Source organism: Cicer arietinum, unplaced genomic scaffold (genome assembly GCF_000331145.2).
Source record: "Cicer arietinum cultivar CDC Frontier isolate Library 1 unplaced genomic scaffold, Cicar.CDCFrontier_v2.0 Ca_scaffold_5990_v2.0, whole genome shotgun sequence".
NCBI lineage: Eukaryota > Viridiplantae > Streptophyta > Magnoliopsida > Fabales > Fabaceae > Cicer > Cicer arietinum.
In genome coordinates this window covers 1-13582 of record NW_027339637.1, presented here as the reverse complement: position 1 = coordinate 13582, position 13582 = coordinate 1, and the positions used below count along the sequence as shown (strand labels likewise).

Below are 13582 nucleotides of genomic sequence, written 5' to 3'. Positions count from 1 at the left end.
CCCCTAAAACAGAACCATAATTAGTCTCTCTTTCAAAATCATATATCCATTATTTTATTTTTGCTCACCGGAGCTGCATCTTCCACGATTTTGTGTTTTCCCTCAATCTTATATGTTCTAAGTTGCAACATCGAGATCTTGCAAGTTTCTAAATTCGCAATAAGGTTTTAATTTCTCTCACATTCCTTTTGCTTATGGATCCTACAATAATTCGCAATCAGGTTTTAATTTCTCTCACATTCCTTTTGCTCATGGATCCTACAATTCCTCCTTTTCCCTCAGTAACTCTACAAAACAGAAGAAAACTCCATCTCTTTCTTTCCCACCCTTCTTCCACGCGCCAATGTTGAAATCTTTTTATGTGGACACTGTATTTTGTAAATATGATGAATAGATGTATATGTGTATGCACATGTATTTTACTAGTTAGTGCACAATCTAACTACCATGTTTCCAATATAAATACATGTACCATGTGTATTGTTAGTTAAATCAATGAATGGTAACTACAAATCTTTATAAAGTCTCACTCAAACTATGGGTATGGGATACTCTATTTTCATCCATCTCCATCTCTCTATCTTTCTCTTCTTTTCTCTACTTTTTACCCTTCAACTCTATATTTTATCATATAGGCACATCATAAACACCAAGAGCATTACACAGAATTGTTCAAAAGCATTTAAATTTTGATCTTAATGATACAGAATATTAAAAAGAGACATTTCAAGAAGCAAGTCTAAAATGAAATGACAGAAGTTTCAATAATAAGACCTTCATATGTCTAGTAAAGACAAAGGGCAGCAACAACATCCAACTTAAAATTCACTTATTGAATACTCTATTCTATGACATGTACAGAAAACAAACAACAAAGAAAGAAAACAATATGAGGATATGAAAACCGATGACAAAAATATATATGAACAAATAATCTACAGAACTCAAGGCTCAGCTATACAAATACAGGTAAACAGCCTCAATCAATAACAACCGGGGATGACATATCAAAAACACAATCTTCTTTTTTATGCTACAAAAGAAAATCTGGAATTACTGGTGTCTGGGAAACCACATTTAAGGGTGAATTAGCTCTTTCATGAGTTTTACGCCTGCCATGGCGGTGGCTACTCTTTTTCTTTCCCCTCTGATCAGATTCTTCCCCTTCAACAATCTTCTCTTTACCTCTCCGTCTTCTCTCTTTACTTTTGCTACTAGAATTGGGATTTTCAGGACCAGGCTTTTCTGCATCACCTAGATTTTCTTTCATTTCAGATGGAGGATCTGCACCTAGTTTCTTCTTCTCTTGCCGCTTATTTGATGACTTATCAAGAGGATTACTTTGAGACAAACTTGGGTTGGTTTGACTTCCTTGAAGAACATCTTTTATGGCCCCAGAAAGAGAATCATCCCTTGGTTCTGGCCTTTTGTTTGAAATTGGTGCTAGATCTCCATCATCCAATTTCACCACTATAGGCCTGGGTTTAGTTTGATTTGTCCTTTTCTTCAAAAGAAGTGATTTCTCTGTCAACTTGGCTAGCTCAGAAGCTTCATCATTTATATTACTGTTTGCCATTGGGTCATTTGCAGGAGGATAATCATCTGGAACAGTCTCACTCTTATCTGAAGGCAGGTAATATAATCCGTGACGCTTACGGTGTTCAAGCAAGGATGTAGATTCATTTGACGGCCCTGACTCGTCATTTTTCAGAATATTAGATGAAGAAGCGTCCAAAGTAGTGCCAAATTGAGAACCTCCTGTGTAAAACGAGCTTGATGAAGTTTGCTCAATATCACCGCATATTGATTTTAAGTCGTCAAGATTCTCTTTAAGAACTAATCCATCTGGAACAGCAACTCTTCCCTGTGCACTTATTGAAACTGGACCAAGTTCCGTGGAAAAAGCATCATGCATGGATTTTATAACAGCTGAAACTTGAGTATATTTCTTGCCCCCAGTGTCCTCATTCTGACACGAGTTATCAATTACTTCTGCTTTAATCAACTGAACAAAGGCGAGTACATTTCGCACTCTCTCCAGTACTTCAACATCCTGATTTGCTGTTAGTGAGCCAAAAATTAATTCGATTCGATTTAATAGGTTTACAATAGATTCATGTGTGAAATTCTTCTTCGACAAAATAGTTACAACTCTATCTGTGTCGTTTTCAACAGATAGATCGTCAGAAGATTCGGCGGTTGCATTCCTTGGGTTAAAGCCCTCATCCTGTTCATAACTTGAACCTTCATATGTTGTTGCCAATTCAAGAGCTTCAGTGTCTTTTTTTACAACAAACATTTCTGACTGTCCACCAGCCAAATTGCCACAATATGAGGATGCAGTACCTTCATCTTGATCAAGGTAGCAACCCAGGCAAAAAATTAAAATTTTAAGAACAGAATTAATATAAACTGCTCTGATTGACGGAGGCAAGAGATTGGTCCGAGGCTGTAGGAGGGCATCGATGAGTTCAAATGGATTGCTTGCAACCTGTACATACTCTCCAGCAACCCATGCAGCAGCACACAATATCCTATGCAAGTACACATTACCCAGCAATGCAGGATCAATCAACAGATCGCGAGCAACCCTAACAAGCTGTGACCTAGCATCCTTAACTCTCATGCCAATATCAATAAGCTGATTCTCAATTTCTTCACCCTTTCGGCAATGAGGAATCGTCGCCATTTCTCCCAAAAGAGATACATACCAATCAAAATCAACAATGATCTCGTATACATTCCCACCACACGTGGTTAAAATGGAACCCAGAATCTCGTTGCAGAACTCCGGGTCAGATTTCAACGCATAATTAAGCAACACCCTAGATATCTCCACTACATTGCTCTCAGAGACCATAGCCATCAACAACCGCAACGACTCAATTTTAATATTTGAATCTTCATCATCCAAAGACTTAATCACAGCATCCTTGTTCTCCAAAACTGCCCACAAATGCTTGGGTGCAGCAACAGAAAGGGCGTGCAAACCAAGATACCTAAGATTGGGATCCTGATCAACCAACAACTCCCTAATTTTTGAAACTGCCAACTTAACAGCAGACTCGTGATCACTCAAACTAGTTATCACAGTCCTCACACACTCAAAAACAAGCGATTTCGCTCCCGATCTCCTTATATGCTCACAAATAGGTTCAACAATCCTCTTCCCTAACCTAGGTTCCAAAGGTGCCAACCTAGCAAAAATCTTCAAAACCTTAATCAAAACCCAATTATTCTTACAATCAACCAAAATTCTATAAAATTCAGGCGCCAAAGGAAGATACGATCTCGGATCCTTAGAACTAAGTTCACAGAAAACTCCAATAACAGCAACAACAACCTGAGGATCAGAACTTTCAAGATTCTCAACCAATCGTTTAAAACAAACCCTAACAGCATCAGGATACTTATCAAAAACTCTCAAAACAACAGCAATAGCTTTGTTCCTAATAAAAACCCTAGAAGACGATAACAAATTAAAAAGATCGGGAGTAAGATCACGCGCTAGGTCGAGAGTGGCGATTGTGGAAAGACAATGAAGAGCAAGCGAAGAATGAAAATGATTGGTTGACGAAAGATCTTTACGAAGCTGGTTAGTTATGAGAAGAAGAACGGGAGTTGAATCGTGAAAGGAAATCGACGCGGCGTGGTAACCGATTTTTTTGTGTGAGAAGAGAGAAGATGACATTACCTCGACGACGTGGAATGATGCCCATGACATGTCGACCCCGTGAATAGCGGAGAGGTAGGTGAGTTTTTCGAGTGCGGTGGATTTTGTTTGAGGATCGGTTGATTTGATTTCGCGACGAATGTCTTCGATTGATTTAGAGATGAAGGTTGATTCGTTAAGTAGTTGAAGACGCATGGATTTGATGAGATCGTCGAGAGTGCGTTGGAAGAGATTGTCCATTATTGAAGAAGTTGATGAACCCGTCGTCATTTCAGAGTTGGAAGATGAAGATTGTTCGGACCGGTGGTTGCTACTTCCTGAAGGACTTCGATTTTGGAATGGGCTCAATTGTTTATTTCGGCCCATAAAAACTAATTTAACTGTTTTAGATAGAATGGGTTTCATTTTTGCACCCTATTTTCTTTTTCCTTCCTTTTATGCACCTCTCAAAAACATGGATAATTATTTCTTATGGCCGTTTTAGACATTCTATTGAGAACTTTGTAATTTTAAAAAATATATTTTTTGATAAATATATTTTAAAATTTTATTTTTAGATAATTAAGTACATGAACTTTTCCTGTAGGATATCCTTCTACATTTTTACTAGTAGAATATGGTCTACTTCGAATGATATTTATTATATTTTTGTGTATTTAGAATCATTCATTAGGAGTTTTGTTAAGTAACTCTATTTTATTGTTATTGGACTTTGTCATAGTTTAAATGTTATTTTTGTGTTTTTTTTTTGTCATTCTAATAAAGTTGAAGAAATAAAAAGAATTATTGGTTACGATTCGTAGTTGCCTGTTGGTTGAGAAGGAAGAAGTGAGGGAATAACTTTGAATTGGAGGATTGATTATTTTTGTGAAATTTAAAATTATTCAAGAAACTCTAATTATCAATGTTATTGTAAAAAGATTATTAGAGAAACTTTATCAATGAAAATGTCATGATGCATATTGTGCTATTTCAATTATTTACTCTCATATCAAGATACGAGAGGTCATTAAACCATATTGATAATGAGCCTATTGGAAATCATTACTTGATTTGTACATCAATTATCAAGTTGTTTTCACTAGACAACCATGGTAGTGCTTATTCTTTAGCTCAAGCATCTATCTCTTATGCTATTTGCAACAACTTTGATTACATTATCTAAAATGTGTAATTAGCAGAAAATTGATGGGATTGTAATTAGCAGGTTAATCACTCATGAGAATAATTTATCTCTGACGACATGTAAGGTAATTTTTACGATCATTATGAATTAACCATTGGAATAAAAAGTGAATGAATTATTTGAAAGAAGACACCGTTATATGAAGTAAATTTTTATTAAATAGTATTTTTAGGCCTTTTATTTACTAAAGTTGTGGATACATCATATACCACATGATGATCCACCTGGCCCGCCATAAAGAAAAGCTTGTCGATAGTAGGGTCCTTGATATTCGCCATTGTATCGCAAGTCATAACACTTTGAATTGACATCACTATATTTTTTAATTCCTTAGGTTTAATATCGATTTCATTATATTTTGAATCAATAATATCAAGGTTTCCCATGAAACCTGAGTATTTAAATCCTTCTTGAGATAGTCTCCCACTACCCATTGGGGGATTATCCATATTAGGTGGAGCATAAGTTTCACCACCAAATCTAATCAATGATGCTCCATTGCTTAAGTGAGTAAACAATGTCTTAGGCCAATATCCAACACGAATTTCTTCTTTTTCAACAATTAACCACCAATGACCCGTGAATTGATCCTATATAAAGTTACCACATTGCTCTCACCTTAGAAAATTAAAATAAAATTAAAATAAAATTAACCAAATAAGTTACTAGAAATGATATCAACCACTCATAATAATATAAATTTTAAAGAGATCCGTGAAGCCTAAATCAACCCTCAATATTGATATTATTAAATTTGATATTTTAGTGTGATATTCCAGTTCAAATATGAGAAATGCACTTTGTATGTGTGAGTTTATTGGTGGTGTTTGCCATTTTCGTCTACAAACCATTTTTTTATATAAAAAAAACTTATTATGTCATAATGAGTTGATATTTTAGTTGTTTATTTAATTATAATTTTTGTTTAATTAATTAATATCACTTCTTAAAATTACTAATCTTTATATACATTGTTAATTTATATCTGGAGGTGTGTGTGACACCCTAAATCCCAAAATAACATTTATAATAATATATACTAAATTATTTAAAGATAACTTGCAGTGGATAAAGAAAATCTGTTAAAGAGAATAAAAACTTTAATATCTAATTTTAGGATAACACGTTTCCCTAAATACACATGTAACAATTCAACTTTGTTCCTCAATTAAAACAGTGGAATATCAATGAACTTGATTTAACTAGAATTTCTTGATTTCATTCCCAAGACTTACTCGTACTAAGTTTTCATATAAAAATCATTTGTAATAACATAAGTAAAATACACATTACAACTCTTAATTCCCAATATCACCTATCAGAGCGGAGTTTCTCTCAAACTTGAACTTCGAGACTCATTAACCTGTAATGACTGCGATTTCGCAAACGCAGGGCCAAACCAGTCAAACACAAACAACGAAGGAGGTGAATTTTGAAATCATGTTGATAGTATAATATAAATAAGATGAACACCCAATTAATAATCAATAAACCGCATCATTACACAAACATTCTTCAAGGAAAAACATCACATTATATAGTCAAAATCAAAGAAAATCAATACACTTCACTGTAACATCAAATCATCGCATAACTTATTATCACACATAATACATAGTAATCACAACAAAACAATCACAACAAAATGCAATGATATGCATGAGCTTAGACTCTACTTCACAATGTGGTACCATTCTAACTCTGAAGTACTTGGTTAGGAGGCTTGATACTAGAAATGATATCATCTTTTAAGGTGAGAGCTTAATATTTTTAAAATGAAACAGAAATTGTAAAATTAAAGATTTTTCTGTTTGTTTATAAAGATACCTGTAAATATTAATTGTTATGCTTGCAATGTCTTCTTCTCTAGTAATCACAACAAAACAATCACAAGAAAATGCAATGATATGCATGAGCTTAGACTCTACTTCACAATGTGGTACCATTATAACTCTGAATTACTTGGTTAAGAGGCTTGATACTAGAAATGATATCATCTTTTAAGGTGAGAGCTTAATATTTTTAAAATGAAACAGAAATTGTAAAATTAAAGATTTTTCTCTTTGTTTATAAAGATACCTGTAAATATTAATTGTTATGCTTGCAATGTCTTCTTCTCTACAAATGGTAAGGAGATAGTTGGAGACATTAACTTGTTGAAGATAATTTTGAGCTATTTTCAGTATGAAAAATCTTAAAATAAAAAATGCAAGCCCCATATAATATCACCGACTTCCAATTTCATATAAACAACTAAAAAAAGCATGAATTCAAAATTGGAATCTCGAACATTTATTCTCATAAAGTTATAAAATGACAAACTCTTGTTTTATATACAATTGTATTTATGCAAAAAATGCAACTTCCCCCATCCAAGTTTTCGAACCATTTTGGTAAACTAGTGCTCACATTATATCATTACAATGAAATATTCAGTTTTGTGCATCAGTTCATCAACATCAAACGGTTGCTTCTGTGAGTCATTCACTCCCATTTCGGATTTGGAATCGCTTCCAACCCCGATGCGCTTCGCTCAACCAACCACCCACTCTCCACAAGCACTTGTATGATCCCTATCTATTTATCTTTATTCTTTTATTTGTCTATATTTTTTATTTATTTATTTCTCATTAAAATTAAAGTAATTTGTCTATATTTTTAATTTGTAATCATTAATTAATTAATTTTAGTAAAAAAAAAATACTACGGTGTATTTGTAGAGATTAGGATTCTCTCAATTTGTCATCCTCTCTTTTTCATTCATTTCTAATGTTTTTGAATTAACAATTTGATATTTAGTGGGTTTAAATAGTTTTAATACATAACTCGCGTGTTGGAGCCTTTGAAAGTTAAATGAAAAGTGGAGTGATTGATGATACAATAGTATATTAGGCATTGATTTTGTGTTATTTATAAGGTTGAAAAATATAAGAGATCGAATGGTTGAAATTATTAACAAAAAAATCAGTAGTATATGGGTTAAATATATATATATATATATATATATATATATATATATATATAGTTTATGTAAAAAAATTACATTTTTTAGCCTTAGATAATTATTACATAAATATTTTCAATCTCTCTTGAAATATAAATAAATATTATTAAAGAATTTTTTTGTACACATATTTACAACAATATAAAAAGTCTGTTCCATAAAAGTAATTTAAAATTTGATTTTAAAGTTTATATGTTTGTTATTTTTATTTTAAATATATAACATTTTGAAAAATTATATTTAATTAATTTTTTATATTTTTATTTTTCTTTTTTGAGTAAGTGGGGGTGATAACATTTCTTATGTTTTTTTTCTTCTGGAAATATGGAGCTCCTTAATACCATTTCCCATTTTGTTTTACTTATGATTATCATAGCAATTTTTGTCTTTGTTTTATTTTTATTATTTGTTTTACCTTTGTTGGTTGACTGGTATAGATCTCATCAAACTAGTCTACCATTACAAACGGCCGAACTGATAGAATCTGGTGAACCGATAGAATCTGGTGAACCAGTATAAATTATGGTGAGTATGGATGAGTTTCTAGATGAAATTTTGTATAATTCATCTATCCACACCATATTTAATCAAATAGATTGTACAATATGTGTAGAAGATTTTGAAAATAATAATATATTATAGAGCTTACCATGTGGACATGTATTTCACAAAGATTGTGTATCCACATACCTAATAGGAGCACGCGATAAAGTTTGTCCAATACGTAGACAAATAATTATTGCTTAGTTTGTTTTAAAACTTGTGTTGAGAGTTAGTGCGGTAACCTGAATAAAATTATTTGTAATTAATTATTATTCGAGAAACTTTATCAATAAAAATGTCATGATGCATTTATGCTTTTCATTGATTTACTATAATATCAAAAATTTTATAGACATTTTACCGTATTCCATATGAGCCTATTGTTAATGATTGAAAATCATTAGTTAATTTATACAACAATTATCAAGTTGTTTTCACTAGACAACCGTGGTAGGGCTTACTCCTTAGCTCAAGCATCTAATTGATTTTTTATAAATTTTTTTATTTTAGCTATTTTGCTTTTAAATATAACCAAATTGAAAACAATTTTTGAAAACAATTTTTCAAAACATTATTAACAAACAAGTTTTTAAGTTTTCTAATTTTTAATTAAAGAATTATATTTTTTTTAAACTGAATCAAACAAGCCTTTAGTTTTGAGAAATAGTTTTTCAATTTGTAAAAATAAAAAATTTATTTGAATACACGATTTTGTAAAATTGTTTTTAAAAACTAATTTCTATTATTGTCTTTTTAAAAGTAAAAATCAAAGTTAAATGCATGTTTGAAACACTTTTGTATTTTAGTTTTTTAAATTTGTTTTATAAATTTGGTTGAAAAAACTGTTTTAAGGAATAGAATTAAAGAAAAAATTGTTTTAAATACTTGTTTTAGAAAACAGTTTTAGATATGAGAAAAAAAAAACTATTTAGTAATTGAATTTTTTAAAACAATTTTTGAGTAGAGAATTAAAAAGACTAGTTGATAATCTAATTTTCAAAATTAGTTTTTCTTATATTAAATAATAAAAAATAAAAGTAAAAGATAGAAAAAAAAAGTTCCCAATTTACATTCATAAAAACAAAAAAAATAACAACAAATAAAAAAATATATAATTTTATTTGGCATATGTCCCTTTGTGAATCAGAGTCTTTTTTCTTATTTTTTTTATCTTATCTCACATAGATCGATGGAAAATAATAGATGAAATATTCCTAACTTACACATATGTAATTTAAATTTATTTTTAATTATTTGAACAAAATTCAACTAAATTGATAAAGTTGTTTTCACTAGGCAACCATGGTAGTGCTTAATCTTTAGCTCAAGCATCTATAACTTATGCTCTTTGCAACAATTTTGATTACATTATCTAAAATGTGTGTCTTAAATGAATTCTAACATAGCAGAAAATTGATGGGATTGTAATTAGCAGGTTAATCACTCATGAGAATAATTCATCTCTGACAACATGTAAGGTAATTTTTACGATCATTATGAATTTGGAATAAAATGTGAATGAATTATTTCAAAGAAGACATCACGATATGAAGTAAAATTTTATTAAATAGTATTTTTAGGCCTTTTATTTACTAACGTTGTGAATACATCATATACCACATGATGATCCACCTGGCCCACCATAAAGAAAAGCTTGTCGATACTGGGTTCCTTGATAGCCAGTGTATCGCAAGTCATAACACTTTGAATTGGCATCACTATATTTTTTAATTTCACTTCGTTTAACCTCAATTTCATTATATTTTGAATCAATAATATCAAGGAGTCCCATGAAACCTGAGTATTTAAATCCTTCTTGAGGTAGTCTCCCAGTACCCATTGGGGGATTATCCATATTAGGTGGAGCATAAGTTTCACCACCAAATCTAATCAATGATGCTCCATTGCTTAAGTGAGTAAACAATGTCTTAGGCCAATATCCAACACGAATTTCTTCTTTTTCAACAATTAACCACCAATGACCCGTGAATTGATCCTACAAATATTTAGGAAATTAAAATAAAATTAACCAAATAAGTTACTAGAAATGATATCAACCACTCATAATAATATAAATTTTAAAGAGATCCGTGAAGCCTAAATCAACCCTCAATATTGATATTATTAAATTTGATATTTTAGTGTGATATTCCGGTTCAAATATGAGAAATGCACTTTGTATGTGTGAGTTTATTGGTGGTGTTTGCCATTTTCGTCTACAAACCATTTTTTTATATATAAAAAAAACTTATTATGTCATAATGAGTTGATATTTTAGTTTGTTTATTTAATTATAATTTTGGTTTAATTAATTATTATTACTTCTTAAAATTACTAAATAGAAATATCAATATTAATTACTTAAATATAATATTATTTATCTAAGTATAATTTTATTATATCAAAAATTAGTAATCTTTATATACATTGTTAGTTTATATGTGGAGGTGTGTAACATGTGAATAGATTCATAATCAAAAGTACAAAAGTACCTGTTTAATTTTGACAATAAGAACCCATTTGTCCTGTGTCCCAATGGGACTGACAGGTGATTGGACAGCTCCAAGAGCAAATTTTTTGTTTGGATTAACTTGTACGAAACCTGGACAAGCATGAGTGTAACATCCGATTTTAAGGTGACCATCAGCCTGGTACGAAACCTGGACAAGCATGAGTGTAACATCCGGTTTTAAGGTGACCATCAGCCTGCATGTTTGTATCAATTTGAGCTTGAGCAAAACCATAATATATATTTTAAATTGTCTAATGTATTAAATTCATATGCATACCGTCCAATGACCAATTAGTCGTAGTTGACTGTCTCCATATATGCTTGGATGAAACTTGTATATCAATAAACATGTACAAATAGTATATTAATAGAGAGTAATGTAGACAAAAAAACAAAATCATGCATAATCGGTTAAAAAGAGCAATTATATAGTGAAAGTTATGTCACCATGAAATTGAAATAAAAATATAATTTGACATAAACAAAACGAAAAGTTACTCACTCCTATTCCTGCTTGTATGCTATTAAGTTGTGTTGGTGGACCATTTTGAACCCAAATGGAAGATACGCTATATTGACCTCTTTTAAGTGATATATTATATCCACCTATTATTGCACGAGCTCCATGAAATATCATGTTTTGTGTTGTATCGAGGCTAACAGACTAGGAAATACAAAAAAAAATACAATATTTAGAATATGCAATAGTAACTTTGTTAAAATGTTATAGTGATTAATATTTTTTTAATAAAAAATATAATGTTATATCATATTTTTTATGGTTATTTAGTTTAACTGATATTTAAAAAATATTTAACTGAACTGATATTTTAAAAATATTTAGCTTATGCAATATGGAATATCCTTTAAATATTGTAGTGATTTTTTGTAATTGTTATTGATCTTTACTTCAACGAAGGAAATTAAGTACATGCTTTACACAAGCTAAGCAAGATATAGTAAAATATTTTAATTTGAAATACTACGATGTATCAAATAAAGAAAGTGATTATTTTTAGATATGAATAAAATGTATCAAATAAAGAAAGTGATTATTTTTATATATGAATAAAAGGTGGGCTAAATATTTAAATGGTCAAACAATGAAATAATCATTGTATATGTTTAAATTTTGTAAAATTTGACTAATTGTTAAATAGTAAAAACTTAAATGGTCGAACAATGAAAGAATCAATGTACGTTTAAATTTTATAAAGTTTAACTATTGTTTAAATATTATTTCATACTTTTTAAAACTTAAAAAACTATTTATCCAACTGGCGTTACACTTTTGGATCAAGATTAGTGAAAATTAGTTAAGGACGATGGTATGACCCTACTTGCACTAGTTTTTATTCCTTTAGCGTATGATTGGTTTAATGGATGGAAAGGGAGGGAGAGAAAGGGAATATAGATGTATTTGATTCAAAAGAGAAGATGAATTTTCAAAGAATTTGTGTTTGGTTCAAGGAGAATGGGGGAAATTTAAATGAATTTTTAGGTATTTTAGTTCATTCCCCTCTCCACCCTTCCAAATCTCTTTAAAATGAAGGTAGAACAAAATAAATTTTATAAGGAATTTTGGCTTCCATCTCTTTCCTCTTCCCTTAAAAAATGATCTTCGTTTTTTACTTTTATTAGAAAGAATTGTTATTAAGATTCAATTCTACTTTTTATTGTTATTTTATCTTAAAAAAATATATCATGATTGGTAGGGATGACACTCACATATAATTTAATTGGGGAACTAGCTAGAGTAGATCTTAGTGCATGAGATTTTTGTATTGAAAGTTTTTCGATGGTGAAGTCATGAAACGTGTCTCGTTGATAATAATGATGATACAAATATATGATGTTTGTTGATAATAACGATGATACAAATATATGATGTAGGAGACTCACACTTAAGATGGAGATTGTTGTGTTCATATATAAGGTTTGGATAGAGATTTGGTCTTAATGTCTTTTATGACCCTCAAATTCCACAATATTGTCTTCCTCACTCCCACCCCCAATTAAAATTTAAGTTCTTATCCCTTCATTTGACCGATTTCTTACTCCTACCCAACTCATCTATAAATATAAAATAATAAGTTTAAAAATCATATTTATTATTATTAAATAATAATTTCAATAGAAAGGATATTGAATTTTATAATATAAAAAACATTAAATAAAATGAATAAGGCTATATATATATATGTATAATTTAAAAATAGTATTAATTTTAATAATAGTCAAGTTCAAGTACAAATGCTTAAACCACAATTCAATTATCAAATCTTGAATCGTTGTATTCAATTTTTTGTTGATTTCATTTTCAAAACATTTGTATCTATATTGGGATGCATCAAGTAAAATAAGTTTTAATACAATAAGATTAAATTTTGACCATACAACTATATAAGAATGATCATGATTACAAATGTCACATGACCAATTAGAATAATCACGTGATTTTTTGTTTTAATTTTAATCATTCACAATTTTATCAATGACTAAGATTCACACTTATTATAAAAAAAAAAATCATTTGATATATTTCATATATGTGTGTATGTCAAATGTATTGATTTTAAATAAATATTCCCTTACATGGTATCCATGGGAGCTTTGAGAATATTGTTGAAAATCTTCGACGAGTGATTTGGAAGATGAATTAGT

At 30.2% G+C, this 13582-nt stretch overlaps 2 protein-coding genes across 2 annotated transcripts; both read right to left on the bottom strand.

The window, feature by feature from the left end:
- Window positions 1-740: 740 nt before the first annotated feature.
- Window positions 741-4147, bottom strand: LOC101509696 (AP-3 complex subunit delta). Its single transcript, XM_004512812.4, has one exon. It carries the CDS (start codon window positions 4076-4078, stop codon window positions 1034-1036), a length of 3045 nt encoding a protein of 1014 aa, XP_004512869.1. The 5' UTR covers window positions 4079-4147; the 3' UTR covers window positions 741-1033.
- A 5752-nt stretch (window positions 4148-9899) lies between these two features.
- LOC101511298 (protein neprosin-like) lies at window positions 9900-13576 on the bottom strand. The gene is made up of 6 exons (XM_073364786.1): window positions 13514-13576; window positions 11421-11582; window positions 11196-11249; window positions 11067-11112; window positions 10899-11008; window positions 9900-10402 (listed from the first exon to the last, which is right to left on the bottom strand). The coding sequence occupies exons 2-6, from the start codon at window positions 11553-11555 to the stop codon at window positions 10016-10018; spliced, it is 732 nt and encodes a 243-aa protein (XP_073220887.1). The 5' UTR covers window positions 11556-11582; window positions 13514-13576; the 3' UTR covers window positions 9900-10015.
- Window positions 13577-13582: the final 6 nt, after the last annotated feature.